Source organism: Melopsittacus undulatus, chromosome 1, assembly GCF_012275295.1.
Source record: "Melopsittacus undulatus isolate bMelUnd1 chromosome 1, bMelUnd1.mat.Z, whole genome shotgun sequence".
Classification (NCBI taxonomy): domain Eukaryota; kingdom Metazoa; phylum Chordata; class Aves; order Psittaciformes; family Psittaculidae; genus Melopsittacus; species Melopsittacus undulatus.
The window spans coordinates 117,843,830-117,864,085 of record NC_047527.1 but is presented as its reverse complement, the minus strand read 5'-3'; the positions used below and the strand labels follow the sequence as shown (position 1 = coordinate 117,864,085).

Sequence of the window (20,256 nt, the reverse complement as noted above, 5' to 3'; positions counted from 1 at the left end):
TTCTATAAGTCAACAAAAAATGCTATTAAAAGAATATTATTAGGTTTTAAAACTCAAGTTGTGCAAAATAAAAGTTAGGAAGTAATAGTAAGAAGATTAACTGTGAATTTCTCAGTATTTTTAGGTTATGTATGCTATGATTCAGTCTTTGGTTATGTGTTTGAAAATTATTTTTCCACCAGTGCTTTGCCTTAGTTGTTGGGGTTTTTTTTGAACATGCAAACTAATGTAGGGAATTGGAATTGCTTAGTGAATTGCTGTTTTGCTTGCTGTGAATCTTGTACAGTGAATGAGGCAAGAAATTTCAGGCAGGCAAATGATGTTCTCTGAAAACACAATAGGACTTTTGCAATTTAAATTTGGGAGCAGTGGGACAGGAAATAGTGATTTGACCGAAACTTCATGTGGCATTAGATCAACCAGGAAAGATTTTTCAGATCCAAAATTGAATTCCTGATCAACATAGTTGGTTCTATGATTCTAAGATCATTTCTAGAAGTACTAAGCATTGTGGCTGAAACTGAGATTCGGGCTTTGAACCTATCAAACAGTAACGTATGTCATCAAAATCAGCACGTTGCATGGTAATGCACTGATTTGGAAAATGCAAATGGAAAATAGGCAGTACTCTATGGACTACTGGAGCTACTGTTGGGTAACTTGTGAAATACCAGCCTTATGGCTCCTCATTCCCAAGAAGTCCTCCCATTTTAGGCTCTTCTCTTTGCAGACATTTAACGGGGGAGATATTCTTTTCATTCCCAGCCTAGTTCAAAGAATTTTTCCCTTCTCTTGATCAGTACTGATATCACATACTAACAGTACACAGCCATATCAGTAATGTCTTGAGTCCTAGTGCTGACTTCTAAAAGGAGCTTCAAGGTTATGTTCCATTTTGAAAGAAAGCATCCCAGGAAATCAGGATTTTCTGAAGGATGGCTTCCATTTTCCTAGTCAAATATAATTTTTACTATGGTAATTACGCTGAAGAATCAGACGCTGTATTTCTAAAATCGACTCCCCAAAATTAGTGGTAACTTGTGATTATTCTATCTGGAAAATATAAATTCATCTTCTCACCTAACTGAAATGTTTCAAAGTGAAAAAACATTTTGTTGCATCAGTGAAATACCACCACAGAAAGTTCTATAAAATAATTTATTCATTCTGTTTTTAGAGGAAGATTAGAACAGTGTGCTCTAAGTGAGATGTGGGACACATACTTGACAATGAAGAGAAAGTAACTGATTCAGTAGCTGTTTATCAGTTGACAGTGTATGGGGTTTGTGTACTGATTGAAAGAGCAGCCCTGCAGGAACAAGTTATGTTTCTTATAATACAGACCACAGAAGGTTTGATTAAATCTTGGCATTTTCTACTTTATTAATATTAGCTTTGCAGCCAAATAATATTCTGTTCTAATACAAGCTCCAGTCACAGAGAAATCATTGAGTTGGGACACAGGTTACATTAGTTCTTTTCTAGTATCTTGCAGTAGGTCTGCTGAAGGGTCCTGGGATATAAATTCTTTCTCTACCTTCATTTTTCCTTGTATAAAATAGTAGGGCCTTTTCTTCAAATCACTGGGGGAAAAAAAAAACAACACATCAAAAGACAGAATTTTAGCAAACATTAAATGGCATAGTTCTGGTCCAGGTATTTAAAAATTGTATTTATTGCAATGAAATTTGATCTTGTTGATGAGAAACAGGGTTTGGTTTGGCTCGGTTTGGTTTGGTCTGAAGGAGTCTTCTAGCTGCAGGGCTGGCTGGTTGTCTCTCTCCTCCTCAGACAGTGGCACATGGACAGAGACCCATGTGTTCATTTCTACATCTGGTATCATTTAAAAACAGCTTTTTATTATAGCACACATAGCTCCCCAAAACTACTTGATGTTAATCCAAATCCCTCCCCCCCTTGAAGGTTCAGTGGAAATCTGTTCCTTTACTCACCCACCCTTGCATAGTGTTACCTTATGCAAAAAGGCAGTCAAGCTACTGGTTTATCCCTCAGTTAATGATCATGTTTGTGAGCAGCAGTAGCAATTGTAGCAGAGAAGGCTGTTTCTCAGACTTTTGAAAACACATTGTTGGGTTTTATGTAAGTATTATTTTAATAAGTGTTCTATTCACGAATTAGCACAGTACAGAGGTAATGTACTTGACATATTAATATAAAATACTTGTTAATGGGAAATAAATTTACCTCTTTATGGGAACTCTTACCTCATCACCCAATACAGGTTTGCAGTATTGTGCATATTGCTGATATTTGTGCATAGCACAGTAAACAGTGAAGTAAGCACCATTATATTTGGAACTGATTTACTAGATAACCCACAATTAATTTCAAAGAGGCATAGACAAACAATGTGATAATCAGGAGTAGGAACTGCCATGAGGAACTGGATTTACAGGATTGTAGGGAGGTCTCAATGGGCTTAATACTGCACACACTTAGAGTGAAAGTTTGCTTTTGTAAAGGAATCAGTTAAAAGCAGACTTGGGATTTGAATCATTGGAAACCAAAGCCACCACTGAATATTGTAGAGTAAAATTAATGTATCCAAGAATATTATAAAAATGGTATGTGGATTGTAAACAGTTAGGAGGGGACAGTACAGTCTTACCCCTCTCCTATATGAAAGCTCATTTTGTATATAAAGAGAAATGTTTGCTTGTAAATACTGTTATGTGTTTAACATGTGAAATACTAGAACTAAATTTATTTCTTTAAAAGCCTAGAAGGAATCTGTAATTTTGAAAACACTTTTCTCTCCAAGAAAGTACAGTACATGGTTACATCCTGTTCACCTCAAGATCAGTCCCAGTTGGCTTAGTTAAATTTCTGTATGTACACATGCCATTTGCAGAAACTGCTGAACCAGCTTTGTGCTTTTGCTGCGTTTCTTTGTCAAAAGGATCCAACCCTTTTTCTTGTTGTTTCTGTGTATGTTACACTTGTTAAAACCTTACCTCATGCTGTATGCTTTGTACAAGAACCTGATTGTCTTGGCTTTTTCCATTCTTTGCTTCATTAATGCTCTCCCTTTCCAGATGTTCTGGGTATGTATACAAGCTTGCAAATTACTTTTCCTGCTGTTTTGTGTTCAGTGCTTTATTGTACCTCACAGAACCACTGTGTGTTTCTCACAGCTGGCTCACTGACAGAAAAAAGCCAATCCTGTACTGTGTTGCTAAGTATTTCATTTGGAAAATCTTGCTGGTTTTCAGTATTTATTTTTAAGTAATTCTAAAAATAAAGTTGAGATTGGCAAGGAAACACTAAAGATTAGGTTTTCCACTGTAAATTTCTAAGGTGTGTGTGCTCCTAATCTGCATATTCTAACACAGACATGTGAATATTGGTGTCAAATATGTCATTGTGTATATGGTAAATTGACTGCAGTCAAATGGCTGGGAATTTGTGTACTTGCTTTCTGTGTGCATATGCAGTAACCTGTCGGGCATTACATGCACTCAATTTGCATGTGCAGTTGAAAGCCTATCTTTGGAAAGTTGTCTCTAGAAAGTGTACTCACATCATTAAGTTCATATCCCAGAGTATTGTCTTCTGAAAGTGAAATGAGTGCTTGAAAAATAGTAGTGGGTTATCAGTGCAATTTCAATTTTCTATTTTTATTTTCTTGATATCTATGTGAAAAGACAGTTGAATGCTTGAAACTGTGGTAACAGTTTGTTATATATGTAATATATAATGTGTATATATATCTCTACACATTATATATATATGAATTATAATGTTACTATGTATTTTCCATGTTTGGTAAATATGTTTGACAACTGTTGTGTGTGATAAGTTTCAAGTAAGTGCTTCCCCACCTATAGATTTAAAATAAAAGAGTGCTAAGCCTCATAAAGTTCCTTCCTTACTTACAGAGGCGATGGAACAGGAATGCAAAATTGAAATTTACTCAGGAGTATATTTTCATTCCAAAATCTCAAGGATCTAGTATAATTTCAAGGGAAGAAGGTGTTCAGTGTGTTATGGAAAAATGTGATTGTGCCTTTATGATTTTATCTTCAAATTAGCTTGAAAAATGTCCAGACCTCTCACTTGCAGTCATTGAACCTTCAAATATGGTAATCTGCTAAACCTGAAGCAGCTTTGAATCAGAATTCTGTAGCACAGCAGCCAAGAGCTTTTGGATTATCATGGGAATGCAGCTACACTTCTTTTTGCACATGAGTGGGAAAGAGTAGCATGAAGATGCTGAAGCTGTTACAATTTATCAGACTCACATGTCTCAAAATGCTCTTATCCTGCTGGACCAGCTTTGATTTTATTAACATCTAAAGTCAGAGTCTCTGTAATGAATCTCTGTGGCCCCGAACATAAGAAAGACATGGAATGTTGGAGCAAGTGCAGAGATGGTCCACAAAGGGGATCAGAGGGCTGGAGCACCTCTCCTTAGGAAGAAAGGCTGAGAGCTGGGCTAGTTCAGCCTGGAGAAGAGAGGGCTCTGAGGAGACTTACAGCAGCCTTTGGTACCTAAAAGGGGCTTCCAAGAAATCTGGAGAGCTTTTTCACAAAGGCATGTAGAAATAGGACAAGGAGTAATGGTTTTAAACTGAAAGAGGATAGATATAGATGAGCTATTAAAAAGAAATTCTTCACTGTGCAGGTGATGAGACACTGGCACAGGTTGCCCAGAGGAGTTGTGGCTGCCCCATCCCTGGGAGTGCTCAAGATCAGATTGCTGGGTTGGATGGAGCAACCTGGTCTAGTGGAAGATGTCCCTGCCTGTGCCAAGGGAGTTGGAACTGGGTGATCTTTAGCATCCCATTCAGCCCAAACTATTCTATGATTCTACAATTCTGTGATAATAACTAAGATAGGTGAATGAACCTATCAGGTAACTGAGATAGGTAAATGTAATATTTTTAGCAAGTTAGCTGCTTGCCTAAGAATACAGTTTTGCTTCCCTTAAAGCTACTCACATTTGTAGGTTGAATTGATATGGTATTTTTTCTTTCTCCTAGGCTCATGGAATGGATAAAAAGTTGGTGTCTGTGTCCTCATTTTATCCATGACTAAGGGTTTGGGTTGTTTAACCATAATGCAAAGAAGTCTTGGTTCATTTCTGTTCTCTTCTAAAAGAAGCACGAATTCATAATTTCCATCACCGTGACAGGGCTGTGATCACCTTTATGGTGGTTGTCAGTTGGCCCTGCTGAGTCTTATACACTTCGCATAATAATTAAACTTTCCCTGGAGAAAGAACTGGAATCCATGTATTTTGCCTCCCACTCTCAGCATCAGGCCATAGAGTCAGTATCTCCCACTCAGTGAATACACAAATGTTTTACGAGTGGCACACCATGAGCAGGAGGGGTTGAATTGCCAGCAGTGGACTGGTCCACATCCTATCTGTGAGAATGGCTAAGCATTTTTATTTATATTTGTTCTGAATAAAACAACAGACCTAGGGAACACTTACTTAGCTTCTGTGTATAGACCAGAGCTGTAAAAGCCTATAGCACTGCACTGAGTAATGAGGCATAGTGAAAAAATGTCCAAGTTAGTGCTAGGCTGACATGATAATATCCATTCTGAACTCTGCAGAGGTGCTTGCTTGGTCCCCTGGGCAAAATAAATGCTAGACTGCTTATTTGTTCAGTCTTACTTTCCCAGTTACTCACTAACAGAGTGTAGGGGAGCTTAATGATGGGAGCTGCGCTATGTTGCTGCATGGCACCTTCTGGAACAGCTGCTATTTTAGCTAGTGTGGTCATCTCAGGGCAGCTCTCCCCTGCACAGTGCTCATCCACTCATCTTTCTGCTGCAATCCACTGATTTCAAGCTTTTCCATTCATAAGCCATTAAAATTTTCTTCCATTTTAAATCTGGCATAAGAAGCATCATTCTATGAATGCTATTGTTTTTCTAGCCCAGAGAAATAGGAGAGGAAGTAGACATCTTCATGTGCTATTATGTGTTTTTAAATGACACTATCTGGTTTATATTTTCACATAATTACAGTATTGCATTTCAGGAGATGTTAGTCCATTATAAATAGATCTTGGTTATGTTGAGGTTTCCAAACATCACATTGTATCTGTCAATACCACTTGGATGTGTGTGTGCATTCAAGGCCATCTGAATTCTGTCAAAACTTAGACTCAGTAGGCAGGATGAGGGATACCCTGTTTTCCTGCTGCCCCTTAACCCGCAGGTCCCCTTCAGTGGAGCCGAGGGAGGAGGGAGCACAAGGCAGAGCAGCAAACATGCTTCTCTTGTTTCTGCCTTATCCTTCACCTTACAGGATCCCCATCTGCTAGGCATGAGTAACATGCAGCCACTTTCCTTGGAAAATATTGTCATCCTCCCACTCCAGCCCTTCCCTTTTTATGTAACAAGCTAGTGGCTAAGTGATTTGGTTGAGACCAGTGAAATGTGGGTATATTCAAAAACTACATTTATGTTAGAAATTTGATGAAACCACCTGTAACCCAGGTATCTTCTAGCACATTGTCTGAGGACTAAGAGCATTTGCTCCCTCATATTTGCTTATGTTCCCCTCTAAGATTTGTTCCTTCTTAACTGGGTATACTGGTGAGGAGGCATAGAGTCTTCTACTCCCTGACATTGCCACGTGTGTGGAGTGGGACACTTAATCCTGCCTGGAGGCACAGGCTGAACCTCCCTGGCTGGGAAGGGATGGAGCCAGCTGTTCCCTGCCCAGCATGATCCTGCTGTTATCTCCCTGTCTACCCAGAGGAACAGTGGTGCTTGAAGGGATGAAAAGGCAAGATTAGAAGAAAGAGGCCAAGCACTTACACACACGTGGGGTTTCTTACTGGCTTGCTCTGGACTGCTCACACTTTATATGTGTAGCTTTCTAGATCACACCTTGGTCTCTCCACTTTGTGTACAGCAAGCACGGGCATTAAATGTAGTCTGGTATAGCCTGCTGTGGCCAAGGACCTGCATTCTGGCTAGTACAATACCTAATGTAAAGTGTAGGCACTTTGGTGATTTTAAAAGTGTATGCACACACATGCTCACAAATTAAAATTTGAGTTCTGTCAGTCCAGCACATGATTTACTTGCTGATTTACTTGTTAATGAAGCGGTGTGTGGGCACAGCTCAGTAGTCATTGCTTCCTTTTCAGTTTTCTTTTTTCATTTTGTTGGATTTCAGATATGACCTTTATCCATTTTTTACTTTCTCTGTTCTTTTGAGGCACTGGGCATATCTAATATTTTTTTCTTTTCCCTTCTTTTTGGAATTCCTGAGGCTGCCTTAAACTTCTAATTTAATTACGTTCATAGAATTTAGCGATTCAGTGGTAAGTAAGTGTGCTTCTGAAAAGAATTAGCCTAAGAAAATTCATGGCTACTGATACCTTTTCCCCTTAATTTATAAAATTATTTGAAAGCCACTTGTGCAAGGTGTTGTTCAGCATTTTTATGACATGCATTGAAGTGGGTATGTTCTTTTCATGCCATACATCTGTAATATCAGGAGCTCAGTTTAGAAAAATAGAATGCTTTGTGGCTATTGCAGTCCAACTAATAATTTACAGTTCTGTTTCTACGAACAAAACAGTGGCACTCATACCACAGAGAAGTAGACAAGGTCAAATTGAATAGGATATTTAAGTCATAGTGTACTCGGTGGTACATGAACTTCGCTGTTCCTGCTGAAGATCAGAGCCTCTTTGCTGCATATAAGCAGTATTTTGTGAATCTAATTTGGCCTTTGCAGGCCAGAGTCATTGCCATTTTGCATCACATCCCCATCATGCAACTGCCATCTCATCAGGGACTTCCGAAGACATAGTGCTGATGTAGCCACTGTTCTCTCCATCTGGGTGTCCCTGTGACTCCTGGCTGCTGTGGATGTTTTCTGTCCAGGTTTGAAAGAGGGTTGTATTTCTCCAGCTGTGTAGAGAATGTTCTTTTACCATGACATTGTATAAGTGACCCTAAGTTCCACCGTATTTCATTTTGATCTTAGTGAATTGGTATAGGTGCAGTTCAGTGTTGCTGTGTCTTTGCCTTTACTTCAGATGAGTTTATTGTAAAGAACTGTTAAAGGTTTTTTGCTTGAAATTCACTTGTAAGCTATAACTGGCATAAAGAATATTTGTCTACCCCCAAAATGGGATAAGCCACTTACTTGGGCTCTCGTTGCCCTAAATACCTATTAATTTCAGGGTACAGAAAGAATATTTGGAATTAATATATGGGAGTAAGTTTAAATGTGCAATATTTAAAGTTTGCTGGGAGATGTGTAATTCCTGTTTCTTAGAGCTGACCCTCTGTTGTAAAAAATAGTTGGGTACTCCTGTCATTTAAAATATATTCATCTTCTGATTATCAAGGAGGCCAAATCAAATAGATTGTAAGGGTCACTTTAAAATTTGATAGCTTATTTGATTGTCATGGCAATTGTCACAGTAGATCTAATTATGTTTGTGCCTCTTATTATGATTAGCAAATATAATTTATTGAAGTTAATGATATAGCCTCACTGTTAAGCCTCTCCAGTACATCAGTAGGGACATTATTATAAATAGATGATATTCATGGAGGTGGGAAGATTGCTAAGTTATTACTGTGCTGCTTTGAAGATACCAAACTGTCATTGTTCTCAGCTTCCTATTTTAACTACCAGTGACATTTGTGTTAATATCCCCACATGATATTTAGGGTTCTTTGCTTACTTTGGGCAAAAGTCTGAGAGAAAATTTTTGTTGAGTGTCTTGTTGGGAAGGAATCTTTCCAGGTATAGAATTTGTTTTTTGAGAGATGTTGGTAAAGAAAGATGAATACCAAAGCAGCAGTAGGTAAAGCCTTTGTCATCTAAAAAGGGAAGCTACTATTATATAAGTAATTGCAAGAATCTAATGTGTAGTGAAAAGTCAGAATACAACGAAGATTTTAGGTAAAATGCAGGCTTTTCCAGAAGCTGAAGAAGTATGCTGAGGGACAGGAGATCGGGACCTCTTCAGCAATCTCTGTGGCAGTTTTTTTCCATTCGTTCTTGACTGGAGAGCTAGAGGCACAATGTATTAGTTCACAAATCATGCGGTGTAGTAAACTTTTTCTCTATACCTACATTAAGAAAAATAAATACAGAAATACTTTTTAATTGATGGACAAGCTATCTCTCCACCTTCTCCATCAGGTGGAAACTATTGATCCGTAAGACCACAGTTACTTGCAATTATTACCCTGAATATGTTTCGCAATAGAAGACACCCTGAGGCATGCTCTGCCCTGGCAAAGACAGGGAAAGTCTCAGAAAGTCTAGCAGGAAATCTGGTTCACAGAGATGTACACTATACTGGCAGAAAAGTGCTTCCAGCAGTGAAGCAAATACTGCTTCAGCAGACAAAATTATGATACACCAGCAGAAAGACAGATTTTACTGGTGATAAATTGCATTGAACAAGGGTTTGTAGCAGCCTGAAACGGTGTTAAAATGATACATTAACTGATATTGTTATACTGAGTGAAGTGTTGAGCCTGGTTTAAAACTGCAGGAAAGCAATCCAAGCTCATCATCAGAACAGTACGACAAATTACCTCTGATATGTTTATTTTAGTTGTCAGTTGGACTTAAATGAGGGATAGACTATTGACTATCTCCTACTAAATCACTGAGACAATGGTGTTCAGTCATTCCAGCAATATCTCTATGTAACAGAGTTGCAGAAAACGTAATCGCAAATGTGCCAAGAAACATAGGGGTGTTCTGTCCTCAAAAATGTGGCCCTAATTCCAACTGCAGCTGAGCCATGGTGTTTTTATCAACAAGCAGGAGAGCACACATTGATGCCTTCCATACCAGCATGCCGTGCACATCTCACAGTGTTCTCTGCTGTAAGAGACCTATTGGCATGTACTCAGCCAAAATTGGAGATAACTACAAACAGAAGGAGGTGATCTCTAATAGATCCAAAACAATGTCGACCTCCTCCAACAGAGAACAACATACACAGATTTTGTGATAGCCATTTAAGATGTTGCTTGATTTATAAAATTATTGTAGTAGTCACCTGTTGATTTGGAATGAAAAGACTGAGCTATATGGACTCTAGCTGGGGTGCTTTGTTCTCTTGGAAATTTTGCAACCTTACCATGATACCTAATTTATTCAGTTGCTATTCTAAGGTAACAAAAATCTATCTCTTCATACCTCTTGAAAGAAACCATTCACTATAGAAATCTTTCTCTAGCCAGATCACATAGGCTGTGTTTTCAAGCAAAAGTAATGCTTGTACCAGCATAATAAATAAAATACTGTAATTTCAAGAAACTCTTAAGGTTTTGGTACCTCTTCTTGACTTTTAACTTTCTCTTGGTTATCTTCTGATATTTACTTTGAATGGACCAAATCTCTAACCTGACTTCGGTTCATGGAATGTGCACATCCTTTAAAGGGAAATCTGTATGAATTACAATCTTACCTGGCTCTGTGACTTTATTTATAGACTTGCACAAATCACACAATTTCTGTAATAACTCTGTGAAGTCAGCCTATGGCAATATTTGAGCACGAAAATGTGATTCCATTTCAGGGATTATTTTGTTAAGATAGAGTTTTGTTTCATTTGGGAATGAAGACAATTTCTATTTCACTTGTGAAAGCGGATCCAGTCTGTCTGTCTTAGAGAGGTTTGCCCCTTGCAGCTACTGCCAATCAGGCAGGGTTCTGAGGAGCTGGGAGCATGAGTTGCTAGAAAACAATATGATTTTTTCAAGCAAAATTGCTTTTCCAGGACTCCTGGGGTTGGAGGACACCATAGCATTGTTTGGATTATTGAGTTTTGGGGTTTTTTTTAAGGGTTTTACACATTGTAATCAATTTTTTTAACATGGTGCCAGTCTGAGACCAGTAAATGAAGGAAGCACTGTTTTCCAGAACTTTGATAAATTTAAGTAAATGGAAAACCAGGAGTTTCTGCTAATGTAGATACCTCAGTTATCTTAATGCCTCTCTCAGGCCCTGCAGTTTGAGCAAATTGATTAAAGTTTCAAAGCTGAAATTATTTAGATGGAGGAAATTAAGGGCATAGTAAGATTACTCTGTGTTGCAGCAGTCATTCTTACCTCTTTTCTTACATATGTGGATTGGGGTCCTATGAGAAAGGCCAGCCCTGGAGATTACAAGGGATTGCAGGAGGCAGTGGAGGTGAGAAAGACAGCAGTGCTGCTTGCACTCTCCTTAACGTTGCATTCATTTCTCTACCATGCCAGGAATGTGCGTAGCTAGCAACTCTGCCCAGCCTAAGGAGGAGCAGCACACAAGTCTGCCACATTTTTACATTTCCTAAAATTAATTGTCATTTAATATTTTCATAACTCTAATTTTGTACTTATCTACAGCTGAAGTTCAGAGTGAAATTGAACGGATTTTTGAATTAGCAAGGACACTGCAGTTGGTAGTGCTCGATGCTGATACCATTAACCACCCAGCTCAACTAAGCAAAACTTCTCTGGCTCCCATTATAGTATACGTAAAGATTTCTTCACCTAAGGTAAATATTTTACTGATATTTATACGGTGTCAGTCCTGGGGTTTTAGCCCCTTTTTGGGGGTCTTAAATTGAGATAATCATATGTACTCATTAAAGTTCAGTGCTATGCTAATATGGTTATTGCTTCCCTTGGGATGGTGAAATACGAATCAAAAAAATGTATCTTAGCTTTAGTGTTACCAAAATTCACTTCAGAAAAGATGCTGTAGCTCCAGTGTTTTTTTTTAAATTGGGATTACACTTTTAGTATCAATCACGTAAGTAATGCTAACAGCTTGTTAAATGAAAATAATACAGAAATGTAAGAAACATAATGAATATCAGACTGATTAGTAAACTTTAACATCTCCTGATAATGTACTCTTTCATTCTGTGGAAAAAAAAACCTGCACAGACCTTGTGAAGAGGCGTTTGAAAGAGAACAAATTTATGGGAAGAGAACTAAGGAGAGCAATCAAAGAATTTCAACTTAAAAACAAACAAAACCAGAAGCAGCAGGAAAATAGGAGGGGAACTTTCTAGTGCTCCTAACAGGAAAGGAGATGTTGGGAGGTAAATGAAAATTAGCTTATTCTGGATGTAAACATCATGGAAATGCTCCTAAAGCCTGAAGAATTTAATCTGCTCAAGTGGACAGTTAAAAATACAAACATTTTAAGTGTTTATATACATACATGAAGTCCAAGCCTGCTCACTTTTATTAATGTCTTATTTTTCACAGGTTTTACAGAGGCTAATAAAATCTCGAGGGAAATCTCAGGCCAAACACCTTAATGTTCAGATGGTGGCAGCTGATAAACTGGCACAGTGTCCTCCTGTGAGTCACAGTTAATTTATATCTCCTCTTTGAAATGTGCCTTTCTTTTCAAGTAGGAGGTTAATGACCTAATTTCTGGGAATGCTTGCCCTCTTCTGGCCATATTTCACTATTGCTTTTCTGTAGGACACCTCCTGAGGTATCTGGGCTCTGCACAAGTGTGAAGGAAAAAAACAGTCCTAGTCACAAGCAGTTATTAGGATATATGCTGACGCATTCACTGCTTACAAAAACCGAGCATTTGTTTTACTTTATAGTACTTTGGGGGTTATTTGTCTAAAAATGAACTCTCTTTGTGACAGTTCTGGCAGTTTAGGGTAAGGCTGATAGTTTGGGTAGCTCCTTCAGGGCATATGTCACCACAGCCCATCACTGCTGGCATTTTTGGTCACAGTTTTGGCAAAGAACTTTCTGGTATTGTGTAGCTGAGAGCTTTGCAGTTCTGTTGATGTGCACTGAAGCAAATACTATAATTTATACCTATAAAGTAAAGATAATGAGACCTCAGCTGTATTTTAAACAGGTCAAGCATTGTTATCTGCATACTCAGTTGTCAAGAGTACGGGTAAGAGACCAGAAGACGAAGGTTCAGTTCACTTGCAGATATGGGAATTTGCCAGTTACAGAGCTGAGGAAGCATCATGTTTTTTTCATTTAAGTTCAAGCATCTCTGTTAAGACACTATTCTCCCCGGGTCCCCAAGAAGTCTAGGAAGAATCCTAGAGACCTGCACAGACTCTCAGAGCCTCCTTAAGGAGTACTTCTGTCTCCCTGACTAGGGAGGGAATGAAGAAATCTCACCTCCTAACATGAGATGTCTAAAGTTTGACTGTGTGACTAAATTCTTACCTAATATTTGTATGACACTTAGAAACTGGATGATCTGTATTACTCATGTTTCTTACTGCTGTTAGTTATTGGTCTTAGTTTGTCTCAGTTTTCTCTTTATTATTCTAGATATAGGGAGTGAATTCCTTTTCTTGCCATTCTATTTTGTTCCTATAGCTAAAATCTTCAATATTTAACCTTTTTTTCTTGGTATTTAAGATTTGTTCAAGCTGCTTCTTTCTATCTTCATTGACTGTGCATTACTGAGTGGAAGTCATGAGGACTTGCATTAGCAAATGTAACATTAATGCTAATTATGATTGCTGTCTTTTGTATCAATTGCATTAAAAAAAAAAGTGTGGGGGGGATGAAATAACAAAAGTATTAGAAATGTGATTTATTTTGATGAATGCAAAGCATGGACATCAGTGTCTTCAGGTGATCTCCCTTTAGCTGGTGGCTGTTCTCACTGAAACCTTTCATTTATCAGGAAATGTTCGATGTAATTCTTGATGAGAACCAGCTTGAAGATGCTTGTGAGCACCTTGCTGACTACCTGGAAGCCTACTGGAAGGCCACCCATCCACCTAGCAGCAATCCTCCTAACCAGCTTCTCACTCGCACACTTGCAACAGCCACTCTTCCTATTAGCCCAGGTCCAAATATTAATTTACAGGTACGGTTTTTATGCCATCTCTTCTCTTTTTTCTATCCATTTCTTCCTCTTCCAAAGAACAGTGGTAGTCTGATACTAGAATATGCTGATTGTCTTACTGTTGATAGAGTAAGAGCTTTTTCAGTGCATATTCACATGTTTTCAGTCTAAGAGTCAAATACAGGCACATTATTATTATTACTATTGTATTCACAGTAGCATGTGTTTACATATTGACTAGGGGACTGGTTTTCATTCCAAGGACTAAGCCATCCTGACTGAAAGCATATGGTGATGTGAAGTGAAATACTTAAGGTTTTATTGTGCCCAGCAATGTATGTACTAGCCACAAGCATTTTCATAGCTGGCCATATGTAATCCAGTCAAAGGAATAAAACTGGGGTAATACTGTGCACATTACAGCCTCTGGTAACTCTTTGACTGATGGGCACACAATCTCTAATAGGCAAATCCCAGCCCCAGAGGCCGTGCATGACAAACTGGGTTAGGTACAGAGCAGATCCACAAATGTTAGAGGAATCTGTTCCTATCTTCTCACAGGCTATGGAGCTGTGGAGGCTGAAAATGACTGACTGTTTTAGTGAAGTCACAAGGCACAAGTGGCCCTTCCAGTGTTTCCTTTGTTCTTTTATTCATTGGCCAGTGCTATGAAAAGTACATACTTCCTTCAAGCCAAACTCTTACATAAAACACAAGTCACCCTGCACATTGTGAAGAAAGACCTTGAGAGGCAGCAAGGGTACTGACTAGTGAGCTGGGAAAAAACAGGCTTTATTTGCACCTCCACACTGACCTACCTGTTGACTTCAGGCATATTGTGTATCCTCTTTTCTTCTTCAACTTTTGGGTTGTACAATTGTACTAAGGTTTTCAGCATAAGGAAGGTGCTACCCTTTGTTTTATGTATTGCATGGCATAAAATGAGATCTTTAAAGATGCTACTTAATTATAAATAGCAAATGTTGCCTTGAGGCTGAGAAAATCCCACTGGGTGTAAAATACATCTGTCCCAGATCAAATAATGGCTCACTACCTCGAAATTTCCACTCAAGTTCCAAATATGCCTATAAGTCACCTTTGAGTCAGTTACAATCCATAACTTTGGCTAAGAAAAATACCCCCTTCTAGAAAGTCCAAGCAAAATACATATCTGCACCCAAATTAAAATGTGGAAAAATTGCTTTTTGTTTCTTATGGTCTTGCAAAACTATTTTTTGTGTCAAAGAATTTATTTCTCATTAGAAGACCACAAACTTGACACGTTTGCTCTTTAACAAGAAAAACTGGTTCAGCCAACTTGCAGGGTATCTCCTTGTCTTGCTTTCAAAAGCAATTGCAGGAAGAGAGACCGGAAGCAATAGCTCATTTCTGCTTTTTTTTTCTGTCCTCAGAGCTGAAACACCCTGAAAAAAAATTGTGAGCTGGAAGAATTTCTGAGTATGAAATTCAGCATTGTTGTGTGTAGAGTTGCTAGAAAAATTTTCTTTCCTTTCTAGACTTATTATGTTGCTCAAGTTTTTCTATGCCTTTTGGGTGTGGATTTATAATTCACTTACTCATTTTTATTAACCACATTCTCTAGAGTTCTAATAGCACTTTTCTGAATGTTATGCTATGTCCTTACAAATTAACATATTTTAGGGACTAAAAATGCAAATATATTTGCAGTTTCACAGTTTGTTTGTAGGTCTACTAATCCAAAAACGCGAAGCAGCACGAATCCCTTATGGGACACAGAACTTCTGTGTTCCTTTTGTTTTATTTTCTTATGATGCATTTTCAGCTGACATCTCAAACCTGAGCCTGTCATGGTCCTGGCATAGAGTGGTTTTATTTTCTAGTCATGGTGGCTAAACCTATTCTCTCAATAGTGTTAAGACCCTCTATTTGGACAATTTAAAGTCTATGCACCATTTTTTTGTGGACTGCTCTGCAGAGAAGAACTGTGCCATGAAGAATTTGGCTTGGAGCAGCCAAATCTGTGCTGCAAAGCATTCAAGTCATTCTCGCCAAGTGCAATGCAGCACACCTTTGCTGTGAGACAGAATTGATTTTTGTACATTTCCAGTCCTGAGTGTACATTGTAATGGGAGATTTGTGTTGCCAGCCGCCGGAGTCGTGTTTTTATAGCATGATACTGACTGTGTGTATTGCATGGCACAAGGTGCTTGGAGGTATGAGGCCTCCTGGGGCTGTGTGAAATGAGGTTGGTGAGGACCATACACTTCCTGTCTATCTGGTGGAGAGCTTTGAGGCAAACTTCCTGACAACTCTTCTCAGGTTTCCTCTTATAGGGCAATACTTGTTTAATTCCAAAAAAGAAGACTGGAGCAACCTTACACACATATGGTGCAGGCGATTAGGGACCACTGCATGGAAACAGAGAGCAAGCCAACTTGGCTCGGTGGACACAGCTCTCTCTTCTCTTTCAACACTGCTTAAACTCTTTCCAAGAACCTCTGCTTCTTTGAAATTGCAACTGAATAATGAAATGGGCTTGTTTCAAGCTTCCTCCATTTTAGGCAAAAACCGTGTGAGATGGGGTCATAAAATCTCTACATTGCTGAATCTAATCCATACCAGAGCCTTAATTTGGTTATGAACCACAAAGCCAGACCCTAACCCGGATTCAGACATTACCTGCTCAATGTCCCTGTAGTATTTAAGGAAAGTTAGTGTTGATTACTTTTCTCATAAAGCACAATATCCCTAACACTGTTCTGAAATTGCAGGTATTGGTTCTAAATTTATTCCTTGTGCTACTCCACATAGCTCATCAGAGCAAAGAAGATGCATCTGAATTTGTAAAAGTAGTGTTTTGTTCAGAGCAGGTTCAAATTTTGCATTTGTTCTCAAACCACAGCAATGATGGATTTTATGTTTATATATATAGGTACATACATATTTGGCATTTGACCATAAGAATTAAAGGGTTTCACATCTGTACCCCGTTTATGTTCCTTAAAAACAGTCATGGTTGTGAACTAATAAGAATGTGTTTACACATCCAAAGCAGGAATTGCTTTAGACTCCTGCTTTTCACTTGATTTCGTTTATAATTCACCTCTGTTGAGTCATTCCTGTTCACTTTGAACACATCTACTCATGTTTACAATTACTACATCCCTTTCTGGCAAATCAGAATCATCTTGAGAATCATAAAAACAAGAAGAAAAAATAAATTGGACCGCTGTTTCGGTTACCTTGTTCTCATCTATACCATTTGTTTCAAATTAGGAACACATGGAGCATCTAGTTGCTGGGAAGTTTACAGTACAAAGTGTTGTCTTAGAAAATGAGATTTGTTAAATTTATAGAATTCCTGGTTTGAAATATGTTACTTTTTATTAGTTTCTGATAAAATACAGCTTTGTTCCTGTCCAATTTCTGTAATTTTACTTTTTTTGTTGCTAGGAAACCCACCTGCAGGATCTGTGGCCAAAGGGTAAAATTTCTTCCTTCCCATAGCTTTTTTCCACAAAATAGATGTAAAGAGTGTATGTCCACGAGCTGCCCCAGAGGCAATCCTTATTTTTAGACAACTCTGAACATAGGCGGGTAAACTTTAGACTAACTTTGGTAAATTCAGAACAGTCTTGAAAACAAAGGCCTGTATAACTCTGTGAAAACCTGCCTGAATTTTGTGCCAGTTTAGATGATTTTGTCTTGATGTTTTTCACTTCATGTGAGAAGGATAATTCAGCTTCAACTATAAACTATTTCTTAAAATTTTGCAGTTGAGCTTGAGAAGTCTTTGGCTGTGGTTTGGGAACAAAAGCAGGTTAATGCAGTCAAACAACCAGATGACTTTAAATAATGCCACTTATTCATTTTGCAGTGATTTCAAAGCATTATGCTGGTGAAGAGTTTGTTATTACGTGGTAATTTTTATTTCAGTCTTTTAATAGTAGTGGTGTGTTAGGAAATTCTATAGGTGATAATATCACTCTCCTCCTGCTTTTATTGGCAATGGTCTGCATTCTTGAGCTCTTAAAATTGTGAGGTGAAAGTTTCATTTTTCATTATCATGAAGAAACAGAATTATTGCTGAGAAGAGCAGAAGATCAGTGATACTTGTAGTATCATAATACAAACTTTATCCATATCAGATTCAATTGCTTTTTTTTTTTTTTTCTAAAGAAAAAAGCTATGTTAGAAGAGCCAAGGTTTTATACTTTGATTCTCTTCTGGAATCCACTTCTCTAGCCCTCTAAAATCACTTTCCCATAATGACTGTTTTTAAGCAGGCATCTGTAAACTCTCCAGCGATACCTGCCCTCTTCTGGCATGGTATGTCCTCCTTAATTTTTCTGCAGTCTGTCCTGCTTCTGCATGCTCTCTATTTTCTGGAATGTGGTAGGCAAATATAGCTAACTGGAATAGTCAGAAACATCGTGAGACAAAAACGTGTCATAGTTGACACATTGACCCAAGTGCCACCTTCCATTCTGCCGAAAGGACTTGTTTGTATTATAATACTGCATTCTCAGTAAAATTTGAATTCTAATTGTTTTTTTCTAGTTTAGATTCAAAGTGGATTATCGTGTACTTCAATTTTATTGGTTTTGTGATCCTTTCTAGCTGAATTTGATATTGGTGAAAGTTTTTAAATGTGTACTTCATATATGTGAACTTACTGCTGGTTGTGATAGCAGGGATCTCAAGGAGACCAGAGGAATGACCATTCAGTCCCTGAACGCAGCAGTTCACAAATCGAAGAGGAAGCACGGGTTGAGCCCATCAAGAAGTCCCAGCATCGCTCTTCCTCAAGCCAACACCACAACCATCGCAGTGGTGTTAGAGGCCTTCCTAGGCAAGAAACTTTTGACTCAGAAACACAAGATAGCAGAGATTCGGCTTATGTAGAGCCAAAGGAGGACTACTCACATGAGCATGGTGACCACTATGATTCTCACAGGGATCACAATCATAGAGACGAGTCCCACGGGAGCAGTGATCACAGACATAGAGAATCAAGGCATCGCTCAAAGGAGAGGGACCGCGAGCAGGACCACAATGAATGCAACAAACAGCGTAGTCGGCATAAATCAAGGGACCAATATTGTGACAAGGATGGGGAAGTGATATTGAAGAAGCGTAATGACACAGGAGAATGGAACAGGGATGTTTACATCCATCAATAACTTTTGCCTCCGGCAGTCTTGTGTTTCTTTCAAGTCTTGTAATGATACCCCCTGACAATATCTTTGGGTTCTTCATTGCAGAACATATGGTATCCTTCTGTATGCTGATTTGTATTGCTGTTGCTTGCATAGCAATAGCATGAAATAGAATATTCATATACTTATTTTTTTGGTTAGTGCTATATGAATTAGCGTAGTACAACTGCAGTGTTCCTGATGTTGTACTATGCCATTTTTCAAGCTGTTTTTTGGTAGCTGCCACTTGAACAATATCTGTTGCCATCAAGGTGTTGTTAGTGTTTTTTAAAAAAAGGTACATTTGATGTTTAATGACTTCCCGTGTATTCAGCAAGTCAGAATCAGCACATAAAAAAAGAAAATCGAAAACTTTTGTCTGCTCTGATTTTTAATTTGTATGTACTTGATTTGCAGATTGATTTAAGAGCCCCTCTCTGTTGCTTGTACCTCTGGTGGACTCCATTCGAAGACAGAATTCAGTCTTGCCTTACACACAGGGGGATCATAAATCAAAATCTATTTTCTATGTACTGGTACTGTGTACTGTATATACAGTTTATAAATGTTATTTCTTGCAGACACCTTCTTACTATATAAGTTTGATCACACTGTTTTAGAGTCCTAATGCCAAGTCAGCAGATTTGCTTTTGAATTACTGGCAACTGGAACTAGCCTCGTTTAGGAAATCTGTAACAGTGTTCAATCTAAATACTTTTTCTTCTGTAGCAGAAAGCTTATTGTAAATACGAATGAGAGCTTGAGATAAAGGGTCTAACTCTTATACCTTGCAAACCCAGTTTTGCATTTTAAATTTATGGTAAAGATACTGAACTTACCACTATAAATTGTTCTTCTCTGTAGAGGTCACAAAATCGCAATGGGCACAGTTTAGGTTTTGTTCTGTTGTCAGAATAATAGAACACATATGACAGAGGTGTGTATGTGAGCAGGTGGGTGGTGGATGGGCATACGTGTGTGTCTGCATGTTAGGCAGCAACGTGTGAGAATTTGCTGAAGAAAACAAAGGTTACTCAACAGCCCAACAGGTCTTTTTCTTCATTCTATTACATTGAAAATCCAAATTGCAGTCAGGGAAAATGAGGGAGTTTACTGACCCAGGTAACTGAGAAAGCATAAATCTGCTGGCTCTTTGTTGAGACTTCAGGAGAGTAAAACCAGGCAAATGTTACTCTGTTTCACTGGAAATGTAAAATCCTTGTGGTTTAGAGTATTTGTTTTAGTAAGAAAAGTTTACACAGC

General features: G+C 38.3%; 1 protein-coding gene across 1 annotated transcript in view; it reads left to right on the top strand.

The window, feature by feature from the left end:
- CACNB2 (calcium voltage-gated channel auxiliary subunit beta 2) overlaps positions 1-20,256 on the top strand; it is a 112,767-nt gene extending 92,511 nt beyond the window's left edge. Inside the window, exons 10-13 of the mRNA XM_031052547.2 lie at positions 11,362-11,513; positions 12,235-12,330; positions 13,649-13,834; positions 18,490-20,256. Of these exons, the coding sequence (XP_030908407.1) occupies positions 11,362-11,513; positions 12,235-12,330; positions 13,649-13,834; positions 18,490-18,978 (923 nt within the window). The 3' untranslated portion in view covers positions 18,979-20,256. The remainder of the gene's footprint in view (positions 1-11,361; positions 11,514-12,234; positions 12,331-13,648; positions 13,835-18,489) is intronic.